At 37.7% G+C, this 20,835-nt stretch overlaps 1 protein-coding gene across 4 annotated transcripts in view; it reads right to left on the reverse strand.

The window, feature by feature from the left end:
• DMD (dystrophin) overlaps positions 1–20,835 on the reverse strand; it is a 2,430,848-nt gene that overhangs the window by 1,625,958 nt on the left and 784,055 nt on the right. For all 4 annotated transcript variants that reach the window (XM_045298663.1, XM_045298661.1, XM_045298660.1 and 1 more), the window contains one exon: positions 4,262–4,385. In XM_045298663.1, coding sequence (XP_045154598.1) covers positions 4,262–4,385 — 124 coding nt within the window. The remainder of the gene's footprint in view (positions 1–4,261; positions 4,386–20,835) is intronic.

Consider the following 20,835-nt stretch of genomic DNA (forward strand, 5'->3'; position numbering starts at 1 on the left):
CTGGTCCAACCATCAGAGAGCAAGAGACCTGAGAACTAAAATTGCGAGGCTCACCAAGCCATTTATCTCTCTGATCTTCAGTTAATCCCACATGTGTTTATCGGCCAGGTTGGCACAAGAAACCTTAACCATCTCAATCACATTGCTTAGGTTATATGTAAGCTAACCACAAAATTGTTTTGTAAACTCTTTCTACACTGAACTATAACATTATTAGTGACAACATTGTTAATAACATAGTGGAAGATTCCCCCCCTTTTTCCTTTAGTTGCTACTTAATTCTCAAAAGAAAAATAAATATTGCTAAGGTTTCACAATAGTGTAGCTAAAAAAAACAATAGGACATTTGTAAAACCTTGCAACAATGTAGACAAATCCATATTAGAAGTATCATTGTTATCTGATAATAATGACAGTTCTGAACAAAGTGCAGTGGAAGGTATGAAAAGTTGATTTGCATAGAGTGTTAACCCATATAAACTGGGGGACTCACAAAAATTATTTTCATTGCTGTAACTAACTATGAGGATATTTTAAATAAGAAGCAATGTATTTCTGCTGAAACACTACAAAATCGTATAGATATTTGGCGTCAGCCTGTCTTACAATGTCACCAGGTGCAGTTCACACATCTCCCACTGACATCCCCTAGTGACATCACTTAGTGGGTTTAAGGACAGAGGAATTAGCTATTCTGATGGAGTCAGAGTATAAAGGAATCATTTGTCATAGCTATGTACTTCAGAATAAAAGTGATTTCCATATACAAATAGAAAAATTTTATCAGAAATTGTCTGTAAAGAAGGGTGTAAGAGTGCACAGTGTAAGAGTCTGGTAAGGCACAAAACAATGAAAATGAAACAGAGTATTGAGTACAAAAGAGCAAAGAGATGACGCTACAAGATGAGCAGATGAACAATCACATTCAGAGAGGTGAACACAGATAATAGAGAGAGAAGATGAAGTCGAAGAGCTGCTCTGAATGTTTAGCAAAATTTGGTTGAACAAAAGTTACTTTTGTCTGAATACAAGCAAGCAGAAATTCTAGAAAGAGCCTGAGGCCTGGTGCCCTTCACAATGTCTTTGTAAAGATTTTAATTAACACTGGCATATTGCCTGGTCATAAGGACAAATGAAGTCCTAATAAATAATATGTCATAGGTGAAATCTGCAAATAGTATGCTGTATAGAAAAAGTCACAAAACAACAACTATCATATGATACCACTTACATGAAGCATGTAGAATAGGGTATAAAACTTTAGTATTATTCATTTAGGGAATGCAGGTTTATTGCATAGGAGACACTGATTTTCTGTGAAGGGTGATGGGGAAAAATATATAATCAGATAGTGGTGATGGTCAACCAACATGATGAATATACTTCATGTCACTGAACATGTACACTTTGAAGAGTGTTGAAATTGAAAATTATATATATATATATATATATACATATATATATATATATATCACAAGAAAGAGGGAAAGAGAAAGAGCATGCGTGAGAGAGAAAAAGAACATAGTACGTGCCTCAGCAGTCCAGAAACCTTACGGTAAAACCAGGTCTTTTGCCATTTTAATTACAAAATGATATTACTATGTGTCCAATTCTGAGTTCAGTAGCTAGAGCAGATTAATTTTGCTGGCAATTCTGAACCCTGTTGACATTAACAGATTGAGAGAAGGAACGCCCAGGATCATGGCAATGTTAAAGATGGTGTCAAACCAAAAAAGAAAAAGACTCTGTCAAACCTAAATGCCTGTCAGTCATCTGTGGATCAAGGTAAGATATAAGTTCTGTTTCACTGGATCTGTGATTCCATGTTTCCAGAAAATGTCAAAATGCTGCCAATACTGGTGATGCAGGAATGACACAATGAGTTGAAAAGTCCTCGAAGGGTCAGTTTGTAAATGCCTCTTGTTGATTATGTGGATAAAACATATGGTCAGTATAGAAGAAAACATGCTTAGGGGTAAAAGTGTTTAATGTCGAAACTATATCAAAGTCAACTAATAATGGCCTCCAAATCAAACCAAACCAAAAAACAAGCCCATTAGCCATGGAGTCTATTTTGACTCATAGTGACCCTATATAGACTTTTCAGGACTGTACGTCTCTACTGAAACAGCCAGCCTTACCTTTCTCCCAAGAAGAGGCTGGGGGATTTGAACAACGGTCCTTTGGGTTCACACCACAACACTTAACCCACAGCATCACTTGGTTTCCTGATAATGATCTAGGATATTTCAATTGGCTAAACACACACACACACACACACAAAAGGACTAAGAGTTCCCCAAAATGAATTAATATGACTCAAATTCATGAGAAGGGCTTCCCATGAGTTCAAAATGACCTATATAAACTGACAGGTGAAGAAGTAAGAAAATTAATGTACTCCTGAACTGCATATCCATCATCATTACTATGCATTCCTCTCAGGGATTTTTAATACATATACATTATATTTAGCCTGAAGGAAATGTCTAGGTAAATCATTACATATCCTATTTTAGTAGGCAATTAAGAATGATGCTGTTATTTCAGAAGATGAGAGTTCAATTGATAAAGGTGACTCAAGAGGCATCAGAAAACCACTTATAGAATATTGTACATTTTTTAGCACTTTCAGTCTGTCATCACTGACACTAGTGATTAAATGCAAATTGTTTCTAGGTAACCATATGATAACAGGACATTTTTAAATTTATATTCCTAAAATGATGGAATGCAGCTTTGCTGTTTGAACAAAGCTGCTTAAATATGAAGAAACAGTATGGCAAACAGATACCTATATGATTCAGATAGATTAAAAATATTCATTAGATCATTTAATGCCTGCCCAAGTTGATGCAGATTCCATGGGCCCAAAGAAATCACAGAATCCTTGAAATGGATTCTGAATGGATTGGCTCCACATAATTTTCTATTCATAAAATTTCCCTCACAAATAAAAGCAAATACATGTTCAAGTAAGCATGCTTGGAAACTAACATATAGGTTAAAGTTATTTTGTTGAGAATATATGTATACAGTATATTCCCTTAGTTTAATTTAAAATTAAATCGCCACATTTATCACCATATTTCCCATTTGTGGAAAATATTTAGGATAGTTTGTTATAATACTGAAATAGCTTATCTAATGATGGCAATAAGACATTTAAAGAACCCATATAATTACAAATATGAAGAGCTAATTGTAACTGAAAAATTATGCATGAAATCAATCAATGCCTCCCGCCAGCAGTCAAACAGATGTTTTTTGTTTCCTCCAGAAGATCTTTTTCCCTTCTTCTAATAGGCTGATGGAACTCCACAGTGAGTTATAGTTTGCATCTACAGAAGAGTTGTATTTATTAAAAATCTAATAGACTTTATAATTCATGTAATTCAACACAGGAAAGATAAGGCCAATTACATTTGACTTTCCTATAGCTCAAGCCATGTTACATTCAGAACAGTTGTTTCTCTTCTTTGTCCCATGTAGAATGTTTACTCCATCTATTACAAACTCTGGTACAAAATGTCGTCAATTATGTACCACAAGGGATGTTTTATGATTGTCGAGGTTGAAAAATCAAAGCCTTGATAATGTCCCTGAAGATGAAGTAGCTCGTATGTAATTAATATAAATTCCTATTGTGAAGGTCCAAAACTATAGTCACTCAGAAGGAAATAAAATCAGTGAATTAAAATTAGGAAATTAAATTGAATTTCTTAAATAAATAAATATGGAGAGGTTGGACTTCTTTTAGTTAAGGAAGATTATATATAAATATCTGAAACTCCAAATCCCTACAAATTCACTATACTGTGTAATGACTGTGAAGAATAACTTTATAACAACAGAAGGATAAGCAGTGTCCTATGTATGAGATGTCTAAGAGGCTTTTCCCAACTCTCAAATCCACTGCATTGCAGTTCACAAGCTTGCTAAGAGCCTGATTTGAAAGAAAGATGCATGAAGGTAAATCAAGATGTGCTCACGTTATTGAATTGTTCGTATACTTCTAAATAATATAAAAGCTAACAATTTCTAAAAAGCATTTCATGTCAGTGTCAGCAGTACCAGGGAAAATTTTCTAGGTTACACTTTGATTCACCTTGATATCTAACATATAGTTTAAAGCTATAGGGAAAGCATTATATCACAGTGTTTTAATCCTTTCAACTCTAATAGAACACTAGAGTGCACAACACCAAATTTACAAGCAGTACAGGTCAAGAAAATGTGCAAAAAGTAATGCATAACCTACATTGACTTTTTCTTTAAGATCAGAGAAGCTGCCTTCTTTCCGATAGACGGCAAACTCAGGACTCTGCAGCACAGCTTCTGAGCGAGTAATCCAACTGTGAAGTTCAGTTATATCGACCTCCAATCTAAGACAGGAAAGAAGAAAGGTCATTATTTCTTGATTAGCTCTTTCCTTATATATGAAGAAAAAGCAATTTACCCGCATTTGTCATTCTCCTCTTGATCTGAAACTCCTGCCTGATGCCCTTATTATTTTTCATAACACCACTATGTCCCTAGTCAGGTAGGCTCATGATGTGTAGTTAAGTTTGTCAGAGACTAATTATCATGGAAGCCAGAGTATCTCCTATAAGCTTCTGCTTGGAAGTTTGCATTGGTTGGACTTTTTTTTTTTTTTTACTTACCAGCCTTCTTGTTGTAAACCATTTACAACAAACTAAACATTCCTGTTGTTGGCTTCCATTGAAGCTTATATATGATATTCATGTTCCCTTGCGGTCTCCAATCCAAAGCAAAGGGAGTATGAGTAAGTATGATGCAAGCAAGGACTTGATAAGTGATTGCACACTGACGTTTTCTCTCACAGAACACACAATCTGGGACTGACTATTATAAAAAGACAGTGTGCAACTCTTCTGTGGTGTAAGGTATACCATGGCCTATGGAACCCCAGTGTAGCCAGTTAGGAGGGAATGTGGAAAAGGAAGGGCCAGGAGATAAGGCAGTGAAGCCTTGTCTAGCTTTCAAGTCATCGCAAACAGTAGCTGCATCCAGCCAAGAAAATGATCAGATGACACGACCTGGAGTCCAAGAACTACACAGAATGCCTGCCCATATTCATTTGTGAGAAGTAAGTTTTAAAAAAATAAAAATAACCACTGTCTTAAGCCAGCTAACTTTGGAGGTGGGTTGGTCTGCAGACTGGAATATCTGTAGAACCATTATGTTACACTCATTCTTTTTCTTTCTTTCTTCCTTCCTTCCTTCCTTTCTTTTTTTGCCGAAATGTCTGGAGTTACTGGGAATATCTCATTCCCTCTAAAGTGAGTTGAGTATTGGTAAGAGAGAAATTCTAAGGAAATCATAGGTGGGTTGCTAGGGTTGGGATGTTTATGAATCCATTTTTCCTGAGAAAGGATTCCTACATTTTATCTATATATGAAATATGTATTAAAGTGAATTTTGAGATCACATAATTCCACCATTTATTAACCAAAGGAAACAGACAAGATGCCGGTCTTCAGCAAACCAAAGGACTCAGTAAGTGTTCCTAGAAAACATTTTGAAGCAAACCAAAAATGCACACTTTCAAAAACCAAGCAATGTGGTTCCATTATAGTATATGCTCTATTTTGCATGGTTATTGTTATCGACCATCAAGTCAACCTGAGTCATGGAGACCTTATGTGCAAAGGAAGGAAAGGTGGATCAGTTCTGTGTAATGCCTGTGATCTGTGGAGGATGGACAATTGTCATCCAGAGAGTTTTCAGTGCCTGATTTTCAGAAGTAGATCATTGTCCTTAGTCCGCTGAAACCTGTCTAGTAATACAGCAGCACACAGACCTCTGCGGCCAGATGGAAAATTGCTGACCCTGAGGTGCACTGGTCAAGATTGAAATTCTGGTCTCCCACTTGTTCTTGTTAGGTGTGGTTCAATTGGCTCAACTCATAGTGGCAAAACAGAATGAATCACTGCCCAGTCCTGTGCCATCCTCACAATTGTTGTTATGCTTAAGCCCATTGGTGCACCTACTGTGTCAATATATCTCCTTGACTGTATTCCGCTGAACCTCCACTGAACCAAGCTTGATGTCCTTTTCCAGGGACTGAACGGGAGAAAGACCAGACTTTTTCTCCCATAAACAGTCTCAGAAATCTGCGGGGGTAGTTCTACCCTATCCTATAGGATCACTATGAATCAGCATGGACTTGATGGCAGTGAGGTGTTTTTATTTTTGTTTGTTTGATTTTTAAGTTGGTCTATTTTGATAAGCAAATCCAAAGCACCTGAGACAAAGTCTTGCCAACCTCAATTCTAAGGAGCTTTCCAGTTTCCCAAAAGGGAAGTGAAAATTTGTGCATGGGCATGAATGCTTTTCCTTTTCCATCATTACCCTTCAAATAGTTGAAACTAGCTCACTCTTAGTTACTTCAACAATTTATCCCACGTTTTGGTTTTAGAATGAATCAATTATTTTTAGATATTCCATGGCTGGTCATTCACTGACTTTCCTCAAAAGTTGGCACCTGAAGAAAGCTTATCAGTAGTGTAGCATATAACGAGGAAATAGAACATTTCTTTCTTTATTTTAAAGATCCTTTTATTGGGGGATCTTATAACTCTTGTTACAATTCAGACGTCAATTGTATCAGACATATTAGTACATACATTACCAGCTTTCTAGACATTAACTTTCTATTGAGCCCTTGGGAACAACTCCTCTTTGTTTCCCTCCCTCTCCTCCCCACCCTCATGGCCCCTTGATAGATTATAGATTGTTCTTGTTTTCATATCTCACACCGACCTCTGTCTTCCTTCCCCTCTGATTTCTGTTGTTCTTCCCCCTGAATGGGGAGGTGTGGTTGTGTGCTATTCATTGTGATTGGTACCTACTTCCTCCCCACCTTTCCCCTCTTCCCCCGACCCTTTTGGTATCACTATTCCCATGGCTGTTCCTAATTCCGTGTGTCGTGCGCTTTATCTCTTGCTTATACCTATGTACATCCTCCCATCTAGAGTGGGAAGCAGCACTGGGGTCATGATAATGAGGGGTGAGGAGGCCTCAAGGGATCTGAGGTATATTGCATGATCTATCAGTGCTCTACTGCATGCATCCTGATTGACTCATCCCCTCCCTGCAGCCCCTCTGTGGGGTGATGTTCCATTGTCCACAGATGGGTTTTGGGTCTCTGCTCCAACCCCCCTCATTCTCACCAATGTTTTTTTGTTTCTTTGTTGTTTGTTATGACTCTTCTGATGTCTGTTACCTGATCTTGATGACACCTCATGATCGCACTGGCTGGTGTGCTTCATCCATGTGGGCTTGTTGCTTCACTGTTGGATGTCCACTTGTTTAATTTCAAGCCTTTATGACCCCAGACACTATATCTTTTGACAGCGGGGCACCATCCGCTGTCTTCACCACATCTGCTTATAAGTCCATTTTGTCTTCAGCGATCGTGGCGGGGGTGGGGGTGGGGTGGGGGCGGGCGGTGAGCATCACAAAATGCCAATTTGTTAGAACAAAGTGTTCTTGTATTGAGGGAGGGTATGAACTGAGGTCCAAGGCCCATCCGTAGTCTCAGTGGATTGCCTTATAAATATATGTATATAGCCAATACCACTATTTTTATGGATTAATATATTTACATAAGAACATCACTCTGTTAATACCTCTATCTATAGCTTTGCTTCCTGGAGCTTTCCTCTGTTTCCTTTTGCCACCGGCTGCCTCATCATTATGTTCCCCATTCTTCCACCTGTTAGTACTTCCTGTCAGCTAGATTGAGAACTTTTCTTTCTTATTTTGATGCAATAGATGATTGTAATCCATATTTTGAATTCCATGTTATACTTTCAACTCATATTTACATTTAAATGAGCTAAAACTCTAGTAATGTTTCACATTTACTACCATAAAGGATATTTTCCACATTCAAACGTTTGAAGTGATTTTTTGAAAAGGAAATTCAGGGCTTAGCAATATATAAAAGTTTTCATTGTTTTCTTGTTAGTTTTGGCCTATTTCTTTAAAATTAAACTGATAGAAGCCTTCAAAGAATTCTTAGGTATTATCAGTCATCCTGCCCATATAAGGAGATAGAGGTTTAGCGAAGCTAAGTGACCTCAGATAGTACAATAGGGCAGGGAATCCATTCATCTTACCATCATTATCTCCTTCACCAGAAACAGGGGATGTTTTCTAATAATAAATCTTCATTGTGTTTTTAGTTCCTAAGGGTGTCCAACTGGAATTTGAAAGATCAGCTATTTGAATGAAGAGATTTTCAATGCTAAATGCCTTGTATGTCATTCATTGTTAACAATTTATTTATTTATCATGTGCATATGTATGTATACATTTTAATTATGCCATGAATGGTAGCTGCTATCTTTCCACACTTGTTATGTTCAGAAATTTAAATACGTGATTTCCAATTTGTTGATGCATAATATATTGATGAAAAATATCATCACATTGCATCTGTTGCTGGGTGGTGCTAATGGTGAACGTGGTAATGTTAACTGAGAGATTGAAGGTTTGAGTTTTCCCAAATTTACCTCATATGAAAGAACTGGCATTCTGCTTCTGAAAAAGTAGCCATTGAAAACCCTATGTACCACAGTCCTACTCTCACACATGTTGTTGCCATGGGTCAGAGTTAACTCACGGGCAAATTGTACTGATAACGACATGATACTAGAGAAAGTCTCTCTCCCTTTCCCACTCCCTGTCCCTCTCCCTCTCAGTTGATGTTAAATCATTAAAATGACCATTCTTGGTTATGGTACAATAGGCACCCATTATATCTAGTGAACCATATAACGTTCCAATCAACAGTACCTGTTTCTACCAGCATGTCTAGAAAAAGACAATTTTAGAAAATATTCTCCAGCCCAATGTGAAAACCCCCATGTTTCTCAGCCTGAGGGAATTCATTCGCCAGCACCTTGATCAGTAAAGGAATGCTGGAAAGGAACATCTCAGGAGAGTCCTTCACCAGTGAGAGATGGCAGTTGGTGTAGTAATTGCCCCTCCATGGTACAATCCTGAAATATGTTCCACAGAGTGTATCAGGGAGTTTCCGGCAGAGTGAAGCCCCGGATGCCCTTAACAATAATGTGCTCATGTCTCATCCTTTACTGGCTGCCTTCCCTTCAATATCTCTTCTACCCACTTGCTTACAGCTCTGGCTGGGAAAATTTTTGAAATAAACTACTTGTGCCTAAATCCTCATTTCCAATCAGCTTTAGAGGAAACACAAACTAAGGCAAGTGATCAAGAGCCTCAAAGAAACCCAGTGCTGTGCCATAGTTTTTTTGTTGTTGTTTTGTTTTCCAACCTGAGAACCCACTCTCCACTAGAGAAATTGGAAGTCTTTTCCAAAGTTCTCAAAGTTCTGATCAACATCTCTTTCCCACAATTCTCAGAAGATTATCTTTTTTTTTGTATTAAAAATATTTTGCAGAGAAAATGATCAGACTAGATTTTCATCAAATTCCCATTTCCCCAAATAAAATTTGCCCACATCTCTGTTGTTGCCTTACATAATTGCTTTAAGGGAATGATGGTTTACCTGTTTTTTCTTAAAGTTCATCCTCTTTCCAACCTTACCTCGTAGATTGCTAACTTGCAATCTTCTATTCTCTCTCTACGGTATTATTAACTCGCCCTTTTTGAATGAAATATACCCTGAAAGGCACTACTTGATTTGGCCTTGATAGGTCTCCCCTCTTATACTATATATTTTTTATTCAAGTACTTATTCTGGAAACAAATCTCTCTTCAAGCTTTTTCAGGAAGCCTTGCCCCTTAATTTACTCATGTACACCCTCCACTGGCATGGCACCCTTCACAGACTCATATCCACCTCTCTATGCGAAAATGGATTTATGAAAGCTACATTTCCTAGTAAAACTTACTTTGGTCAAATGTTTCCCTTTTCTTTGAAAATCAATGGCCCAATGGTACACTAAAACACTCCGACCTGTGTGAGATGAGGTTCCACTCAAACCCAAAATCACATCAATCGTCATTGAGTGGTTGCTGACTTACAGTGAAATCATGTGTTTTAGAGATGAGCTGTACTCCACAGGGGGTTGAGTGGCTACTTCTCTATTTGAAATTACCAAACCTTTCTTCCCTGAAGGTTTGGAGTGGATTGGAAGCTTTTGAATATGCACCAGGCAGGCCAAACACCTCCTTTAAATTGGTTTCTCAGAACTGTTGACAACTGTGTTTAATGGGAGAGTAGTGCACAAGAAAGTGGGGAGAAATAAAGGAACGGGTAACCGGCAAACTATTGGGTAGTTTGATTACTAGTTTAAACTGTTGCATACAAAGTTGGTGATCAGAAACATGAGTTTCCACTAACTTTACAATTAAAAAAATGGAAAGAGAAAAACAAACAAACAAACACCTCTGCTCTTGAGCTTGCGTGCATGCACACACACACACACACATACTCCTTTTAAAACTATTTATTGTACATAGGTCGAAGGCTTAGAGAAATATTAGTTTTCCAGTCAAATCTTATACATTATGTTTCATCACCTGGAATGCAATCCCCCGCATCCCCACTTATCCCACTTTCAACGTGCTTTCTTGTTTCTATTCTGCCTTCTTTCCTAAGAATGTTGTCATTGGATAAATGCTGCGATTTTGTTCTCAAATGAATGATTATCCACATACAGACCTGTCTATTGTTTGACTGACCAGTGAGCTGGGGTCGGGGTGGAGAGGGAGAAAAGAGTAAATTCATTTCTAGGCCTGCAGGGATGCACCTTTTGGATGCACACAGACTCTAGAAAAGATGGTCCACTGCCACCTGTAGCCCATAAAACCAAATCTGTACTCAAACTACTGGGCTGGGGGATATTGGCTTTGTCTGGTAAGGTGTATCTTGGAGAAAGGTATTTTATTTTTAACCAGAGACCAGGATTTTTTGATTGGTTGGTTTCCAGGTCTTCTTTTCCACAAATATGTAATTACCAGCTACTACCACCTCCAATTAACTGTGTATAAAACAAAAGAAATAATAAAGGTCATTTAGACAGTTTGAAAAAAACCCAACTCTGGTGGCACAAGGGTGAAGTACTCAGCTCCCAATTTAAAGGTTTGAAATTAATTACCACCCAATAGCTTTGTGCACAAAAGACTTGGCCATCGGCTTCCTGTAGGGCAGTTCTATGCTGACACATGGGGTGCAACTAAGTCTGAATCAACTTGCTTTTACTACCACCAACAGCACTAAGTTAGGAAGTAAATCATTTCCGATCAAAAGCAACAAAGCCCACATGGAAGCAGTACATCCACATGCGTGATCATGAAGGGCCGAAGGGACCAGGCTTCAAACACCAAAGGTGGGGGGGGGGGAATCATATAATCGTGAATGAGGGTGACACGTGATGGAGACCCAATGCCTATCTGTAGACAACTGGGCATAACTTGCAGAAGGGTAGTGGGGAGGAGATGAGTCACTTAGGGTTCAGTATAGCAATAATGAAATCCACAACCTTCCTCTAGTTCTTAAACGCTTCCTCCCCCTAACTACCATTACCCCAATTCTACCTTGCAAACCTGGTTAGAACAGAGGATTCACAGTGATACAGATGGGAACTGGAAACGTGGGGAATCTAGGACATATGAACCTCTCAGGACCAGAGGTGGCAGTGGCAATACCGGGAGGGGAGGGGTAGGGAGAAAGGGGGAATTGATCACAAGGATCTACATATAACCTCCTCTCTGGAGGATGGGCAACAGAAGGGTAGGTGAAGGGAGATGCTGGGCAGTGTAAGATAAGACATAATAATAATTTATACATTATTAAGGGTTCATGAGGGAGGGGGGAGCAGGGAGGGAGGAGGGGGGAGGAAAATGAGGAGCTAATTCCAGGAACCCAAGAGGAAAGAGAATTTTGAGAATGATGAGGGCAACAAATGTATAAGTGTGCTTTACACAACTGATGTATGTATGGATTGTGATGAATTGTATGAGCCCCAATAAAATGATTTAAAAAAATGGAACTTTAGATAATTTTTAGATATCTGTCCTTGTGAAAAATGTGGAATTATCCTTTCTTTGTTTTTTAAATCATTTTATTGGGGCTCATACAATCCTTATCATAATCCATATATACATCAATTGTGTAAAGCACACCTATACATTTGTTGCCTTCATCATTCTCAAAATTCGCTTTGCGCTTGGGTTCCTGGTATCCTTTCTTTAAAAATAGTTCAATACCTTCCTTATTTGGGGCCACAGATGAGCCCTGGAGGCCTAGTAGGTCATGCATAGGGTTGCTCACAGCAGTAGTTCCAATCCACCAGCCACTGCTCAGGAGAAAGATGAGAACTTCTGCCCCTGTAATGACCTTACAATCTCAGAAAGCCAAACGGGTATTTCTTATAGGGTCGCTCTGAGTTTGAATTGACCCAGTGGCATTAAGTTGAGTTTTTTGTTTTGTTTTGCTTTGTGATACAGCTTTTTTAATGTTGTTTTGTAAACATAATAAAAATAACACCTTCTCAAAGAATTATGATCCAATCAGTTCTGCACTACAGACCTAGCTAAGTAAATTGGTGATCTCCACACAATGAAGGCTTGGTGGAGTCAAAGCCATGGTAACCATCTGCTGGCTGCTCTGTCTGTGGAGCTTTTAAGAGAGACCAGGGCAGATATATCCTTCTCCTGGAGCTGCAGATTCAGTGCCATCCTTGGAAATAACTTCTTGTTCCATGTCCTTTCTAAAAGGAAATTTAACAATATTTCAGCTAAAGAATATTTTTCCATTTGCAAGACTTCTGTTGACTGATGGATTGCTTGCTATGTAATCATGGTGACATCTTGATTTGTTTCGAATCAGACTAAGCCCCAAGTTATTCCTGACCCAATCTTATTGTGACTTTGTGTCCCCTTGGCTTACATTTGGATGCTTCAATGAGATCTCTGATTTCTCTTTCTGAGAACTTAATTTTGCCTTAATATCATGTCCAGTCAACCTACTTCCCACCATCTAATGTATCCTATCTAATGCAGAGTACAGGAAGTTAACTCTCCACTGCTTTCACTGTGTTCCCTTCAATCCTCTACCAGTGGACATGTCCCTGTCTTTCAAACAGCCATAAGGCTGGAGAGATGAAGCTTCAGGGGAAGTTTGAAAAGGACTCTCTGGCAATCCCCTGAAAAGCTAGTGGCCCACTTTAAATGACATTTCCACTACTCTAGCAAAATGGGCGAGTTCTCCTTACTGGATCCTTCGAAGGCCATAGCTGCAGAGTAAACATTTTGACTTCATTGTTTATTTAGAGAGCCCTGGCCGCTTAGTGGTTATAGTTTGGGCTGGGATTGGCAAGGTCATCAGTTCAGAACCTTTGCAGGAGGACAGGGCTTTCTACTCCCGTTCACAGTTACCGTCTTGGAAACACTCTGGGGCAAGACTACCTTGTCCTATAGGCTTCCCATGAGTCAGCATCAACTCCATGGTAGTTTGCTGTGGTGATGGCGGTTGTGTGTGGGGGTGTTATTTATTTATTATGTAATAACCTGGCAGGGATTTCTTAATTTCATCTGTGATTCATTCCCATTTTTCTCAAAGGCTTTCAATTCCATGGAAAATTCTTCAGATCACATTGCAAAGCCACATGGCAAATGAATCTCTGATTTAATCACCTCCTGCTTGCACAGAAATGTGGGATTACACTTCAACTCCTCCTTTCTGGGTGATGTTTTCTCTAGTACTTTCTGTGACTGTGAGTTGGCCATTTGATCACCAGCTAAAGATATCCTTTTCAAAATCTCCCAAGGAAGCTGCTGACAGTGATGATCATCTCCCTGGTGAAAGCTGCATTCTGTTCAATTCATAGATTTTCTCATCCTTGTAGAATCAATTCCATGTACTACCTTTAACTAAGTAATGCTCTCATATTTGACCGATATAACATAAATCCATCAAGGGCCTCTACCGACTTTCACTGAGTTGATTTCAATACATAGCAAATCTATAGGACTCAGTAGAACTTCTTTCTAAGTTTTCTCGGGTTGTAAACCTCTATCAGAGTACATTGCCTCATTTCTCTCACTTAGCAGTTCAATGCTTAACCTACTGCATCACCAGGGCTTCTGAATGAGCTCCCAAACCCCAGGATGAACCCATGAATGCATTTTTTATGACTTGCTCATCTTATGATCAGCAATACTACAGGCTGTAGTAAACATGTTCCCATATGTAACCAGGGAAAATATTCTATTCCTTTAAACAGTTTAATTCTATGAAGTATAAAATCCCAATTATATACTAGGAAAAGTGTGAGTTTCATTGTTATGCATGAAATAATATTTCTTCCTGTAATTGATGGGCAACATGTCCTATGCTCTTCAACACATACATACATACATACATACACACACACACACACACACAGACACATATATATATATATATATATATATATATTTGTGATTAGTAGTAAGAGTCCGGGTGGAATAGTGGGTTGCTAACTGCAAGGTGAGCAGTTTGAAACCACCAGCCTCTCTGCAGGATGAAGATGAAGATTTCTACTCCTGTAAAGATTTACAGTCTGGGAGACCCACAGAGCTTCAACTCTTCCTGTGGGGTCCCTATAATTCTGAATAAACTTCATGGCAGTGAGTTTGGATTTTTTTAGAGTTTGATGATCAGCAATTAAGTACTTATTTTCCAGCCCATATAAGTGCACTCATCACAAATCCTCCCATTTAAAATGTGTAAACTCCAAGACAAGAGGGAAACCAGCCATTCAGAAACATCCCCACTCCACCCCCCAAACAACTCCAAAACCAAGGTCTTCGTTCCAAGAGACTTTTTATATCCTGGAAATTAAAAAATATATATCAAAAAGCTTGCTGCATAGAAACTAAACATTCACAAGGTTCACGTTATCCCTGTGCATCTGATTGTGCAAGTGGATTCAACCCACCCAACTGTAATTCCCATAAAGATGCCACAAGTAAAATCAATGACCCTGCCCTTTTATATTATAACTCATATGTGCATGAATGTGTAAGTTTATATTTCTAAAAAGACCAAAACACAGACACACATCCAAATAGTGCAACAAGAATCATGGGCAATTTTAAAAGGTGCTTATTTCAATCGTTAATAATATTTCCCATGTAACTTGTGCTGTAACTGGGCTAATTATGTCAGCAGAACCTCTTAATGGACATTGAGTGTTCTGTTAATTTCTGTACAGTGATTACCATATACAGTGTAAAACTAAGATAACACATTTACATAAACTTTAATTCAGTCACTTTCAATATACCATTTGGAAACCTTTATTCCCAAATGTGTAAACTTCCTAAGTGGAAATCCTCCCAGCTCCCTGTCTTAACTAATTTCATTAGGGAGCTAGATTATGAATAGCCATTTTATAAATTGAAGCATCCTTGCAAATAGAATTTCATAAAAAGTCTGAGCTTCATGTTTAGAAGTCTAAAATCAAGTGTCGCTTCTTGTGAACTCTGTTATCCTTTACAGAACCTTAAGCCTAAACTAGGTGACTTATCAAACCAATTATCTAATGTTCATAATGCAGCATAATTAAGCTTTGAAATATGTTTGCATATTAATGGAAAATGAATATGATGTTTTTTCTTTAGTGTGACAAGATGGAAGACATGTTTTGGGAGGTGAGGTAAGGCTCTTCAGTTTTGTTTATTATAGTTTTAAGAATCTCTATTCTCCTTCATACTTTTAGAAAGGGAGAAGATGTTATAAAGCTTTACTGGTGTACAAGTACTCTCTAGATCTCAGACCTTCTGATAAACACCTACTCATCTTTTAAGAACCAGTTCAAGATTAACATCAGTGAACGTTTTTGTGAACAATCGCTCCTTATTCAGTCCGCTTTAAGCCTTCTTCTGGTAAAACTGGACAGGCCCTCCTTTGTACACACATGCCATTTGCATTAGAAAAACGAATAAGACATAACTAATTTACATTTGATCCAGAGAAATATTATACAATATCAAATAAAACCAGTGATCATTCCTGTGCTGTGAATGCTAGCAAAATACATTTTGGACTTTATACTGTTTTCTATGTGGATGCTTACAAACATGACAATTATTTTGCTTTCATAATTATAGACTAGTATGAAAAAGGAAAGTTCTTACTGAAGCGGGAGGAAAACAAATCAATATTTCAATACATGTTCCTCAGCCAAGTAAAGATAATTTGTGTGCACACACTGGGATGTGTTTGTGTGCCTGTTTGCAGCATGTGGGTGGACTTTCTTTAAAGGCCACATGACTGTCTCATGCACTTTAAAAACTCTATGTCATTGTGTGTGTTTGAGTGTGTTTTAGATGAAGGTTGAAAGTCGTGCAGTGGGAAAAAAAAAACTGGACTGTAAGTCATCTGCCACATGTTTGAAGTCCTGAGCATAGTATTTATGCTCTTCCAAACCCACTGGGCCTGAGTCGGTTCTGACGCATAGTGAACCTGTAAGACATCATTGCACTGCTGCTGTGAGATTCTGAGGTGGAAAATCTTTACAGGAGCAGACATCCACATCATTCTTCCTCAGGGCAGCTGGGGGAATTGAACTGCTGATTTCACTCATAAACCACTGTACCACCAGAGTCTGAGCAAATGTTTACGTTCTCTGATCTTCATTTTTTTCCATATTTAATGACTAAAAATGAAAAAGTCACCATCGAACAGGTCTGGAAATACGTATTTGTTTAATTTATTAAATCTATGTTTACTTACTTAGCTCATTAAAGAGGTCTTAATGTAAGTTACAAGCTGAGGTCAGTTTTGTTTACATTGCATCTTTGATATTCCAATTATATTACTCTGCTCATCTAGCAATCCGATTAAAGAACAGCTAAGGAAGTTCTGAGTTATAATAAGATGCCTTAAAAACTCTTTTCAGGATACTATCTTCAGTACAAACTGCTACATTAATATTTTAACAAATGATCTATCTTTCTTATGTTTGCATGATTCTATTTATAAGTGTAAATGTACTTTTAGTTTTATATGTGAGTCTTAAGTGCATAATTCATAAAATAATGTTTCCACATATAAAAATTTAATGATATCAGATTGTACTGAAATGTACCTTTAAAGCCTACTTAAAAATCAATTTGTCTGTAGTTTACCTTGTCTTAAAATATGCCTATTTAAGTTATGCTTCAAAATCTGAATTTTATCCCCAGATATAAATGGTTATCCTTAAAATGGAGTTATCTTTTTCATTGTCAATTATGGAATATCAAATGATGCTTTCAATGTGAATAAAAATACTGTCTTTGAAACTATATGTCCTTGGATACAAAACCTGGGATGTGATATTTCAGGCTATTAATGGCAAGAAATGTCATTAGTTACCTGGTCAAGGTTTTCATCTTTGGGCCCCTAGCATAGTGACATACTCTGAAAAGAATACAATTTGTTCAAAATGGGGTTTTTCTGCCCAAAGTAAAATTGATGAAATATGTCCAACATCTGGCAGCTAAAAACTAACCTAAAACCAATCTTCATCTGACATTATACTAACAAATTCTAATAATTAAAATATACATATTTCGGGTTTATTTCAAACTCATAACACATTTGGAAGGAAGTCACATTTACATCTGCTTTTGAAAGACCTATCAGGAAAACACCCTAAAAATTATAGAAATTCCAAACACTACAAGATATCAAAACCAGCTATATTAGAGGAATTGGTTATAAAACCAAGGAGTGTGAAAGAACATAGATAAACATGAAGTGATACAGAGGGATGGAGTTAAGATGCTTCCAAGCCACAGATGCCTAGAGCCCATTATTCATTGTAAGTAAAATGAAAGCCCCTTTGAAACAGTTATGTGAAAAAAAATCACTGTAACACAGGTTAATAAAACTATTCTCCTAAGTGGCAGATAAACTCCTGTCAGCGTGATATATCAATGATAATATACTGTAATATTCTCAGGTTGAAAATTCTGAGTCATTTATTTGAAAATCAAATTTGATGTTTATTTAAAATGATGGAAGGTAAAAGTTGTTGCATGTCTTTGTGAGGAATAAATATAGATCACTAGAGGGCGCACATTCCCTTTCACAGCAAGCCTGGACCAAAATTGGCTGTTCTTTCATTTTCTTATCTACATAAAGATAACATGGTGACAAATGGATTTTTCATGGGAGTTCTCTTACACAGAAACACAAAATGTTTAAAGATGTAGATAAAATGGTGTAAAAAGAACAAGCCGGCAAGACACCCTCAGATGCACAGTTTAAATGCCTTCAGCCATTTTGACACACACAAAAGTATCTTTAAGTCATCACATAGAGTATCTCTCGGAAAAAGATGTCCACATTTACAGGAGATGTGTCTAATTCAAGTAATTTGGCAGCATTTGGTGGGATCTGCAGCCAGTATATTTTCCAATGGCTGTAGTGCCCACAATAGCTATGAAATGAATCTGCCTCTAATGATATTTCTGGTATAGTCTAGACTAGATTAATTGCCCAAATGTTAAACTCCTATAAAACACGAAGGTGGAAAGTGAATTTTAATCGTCTTATTCATGGCATTTCCTTTATACATAACAATTTAACTCCTCTCCCATGAAAATATTCTTTTAAGGTTATTATTTATAATCTTCAGTTTTATAAATCATAAGAAGCTTTCTAAAGTCCCCTTTAACTTTAAAACAAATGACAGTGGAGCACTGAGCCAAGTTTTAAAAGCAACACTGCGTGAATCCAAAGATGCCCATTATATAACCTTTGTTTTACTTTGTTCCAGACAAAAAGGAAATCATCTTTTCTTTTTTAATAGAAAAATTAACATGATATTCTTGTAAGATGCTATACAGTAGAGGTTAGTAGCTACAACTGTGCCACTTTAATTTGGGGAAGAATTTATTGGAGTCTCTACCACCAGAGCCATTCATCTCCATCATTAGTCTCTAAATATTTTCCTTAATGTAAACCCAGATCCTTAATCGAATAATTTATACCCTCATGGGAACACTGGTTACACAGTTGTTCAGTATATGAGCACTAACTGAAAAGTGAGCAGCTCAAAACAACCAGCTGCTTCAAGAGGGAAAGATATGGTAGTTGGCTTCCATAAAGACTTAGAGTTCAGAAAACCTTATGGGGCAGTCTTATTCTGTCCTATAGGTTTGCTATGAATCTGAATTCAATATGGCAGCACTAGGTCCACTTTTTAGGTAATGCTCATGATGTTATGCAATAGCTATCTTTCCCCCAGTTTAATATTATTTGAGAATCCGCATTAATTTCTGAAAGACCTTAATCGCCAGTATTGACCTTTATTTTCTGATGTTACTTATTGCTTCTTATATTAGAATGAGGACTTTGGTGTGCATCGAAAGTCTTGCTGTAAGAAACACTGTCCAAGTATATAGAAATATAATGTATGGCTTGATGCTAAAGAAATTGTTTTCATTGGGGAAACAAAAAGATATCTGCATTTAAAGATAGTCAAATGGTTCTTAGATTCTTTGGAAATTCAGAATGTCGACCCAGCCATAATCCATAGACAGACTTTGGCACGTTCTTAAGCATTCTGGGCCAAGCTTTTCATTTCAGCTCAATAATTTGATGAAATCATCTTTTTAACTTCTCATTAAAACAAACCATGATAGAGAATTTATGAAATCAGTCTGCTGAGCTGGGCCATGGTGTGTAGAGCGTGGTTCCTTTAAAGTATATAATCTTACAAATGTCACCTTACCTTTCTTTTGTTTGTCATTTATCTCTTTGGAAAAGGAGATCATGATCAAATCTACCCCATAATGCTCTTTGAAGGGTTGAGTTAATATATGTGAAGCATGGACAAGGGTCCTCAGCTACCGTGATTATCTTCCACGTGACTCTCTCAGAAGGATTTAAGCCAACCTTATGCCTCTTGCAGAGTCTAGTGGAGTAGTGGTTAGGAGGTGGGCTGCAATCCATGAGGTCAGAAATTTGAAAACACAAACTGCTCTGCTAGAGAAAGATGGGACTTTCTACTTTTCCATAACGATTTAGAGTCTCAGAAATTCATTGTCCCTGTCCTATAGGGTTGCTATGAGTAGGCATCCACTTGATGGCAGTGAGTTTGGTTTGGCTTTGTTTGTATGCCTCTTCCACGGAGTTCTTGTGGCTTAGTACCACAGAGTTCCACTAAAAATTATCAGCAAAATCACTATCATACATGAATGAATGAATGAATGAATGCAAAAGATTATCAACAGCAGAAATGGTTGTGTTTATTGCACTTTTTAGAGCAGTGGTTGGAAAACTTTGATCCATGCATCAATTTGGCCCCGTCAACTGTTTTTGTTAACAAAGTGTGATTGGAGCAGAGCCACCTTAATTCATTTACCCAGGCTATGGATGCTTTCTTTCTTTCGCTCTCTCTTTCTTTCTTTCTATAAAACAAATTTGAGTATTTTTGAAAAACAGAAAATAGGTATATAGAGCCCTAACTATTTACTGCCTGCTCCTTAGCAGAAAAGTTTATTGACCACAAGTTTTATGTAGTACAGGTAACAGGACGCATCTCTTCAAAGTCTCAGAAACTCTCAACACCCACTGTCCTTGAGGAGCTTCTGACTTAAGGAGGCCGTACAGGGAAGCGTAGAACTGCCCCTTTGGGTTTAAGAAGCCGTAAATCTCTACAGGAACAGAAAGGTGGTGGTTTCATCCAGCTGATCTTTCGGTTAGCATCCCAATGCATAACCCATCAGGAGGGCCAAAAGGTAGCAGCTGACAGACTATCAATTGCATTGCATGCTTTCTAAAATATGCATCTGCTTCCTGTGACCAGGATATTGAAATCAATATGTCTAAATCTGACA

Source organism: Echinops telfairi, unplaced genomic scaffold, assembly GCF_000313985.2.
Source record: "Echinops telfairi isolate 266 unplaced genomic scaffold, ASM31398v2 ScPeMD7_7436;HRSCAF=8474, whole genome shotgun sequence".
Taxonomy (NCBI): domain Eukaryota; kingdom Metazoa; phylum Chordata; class Mammalia; order Afrosoricida; family Tenrecidae; genus Echinops; species Echinops telfairi.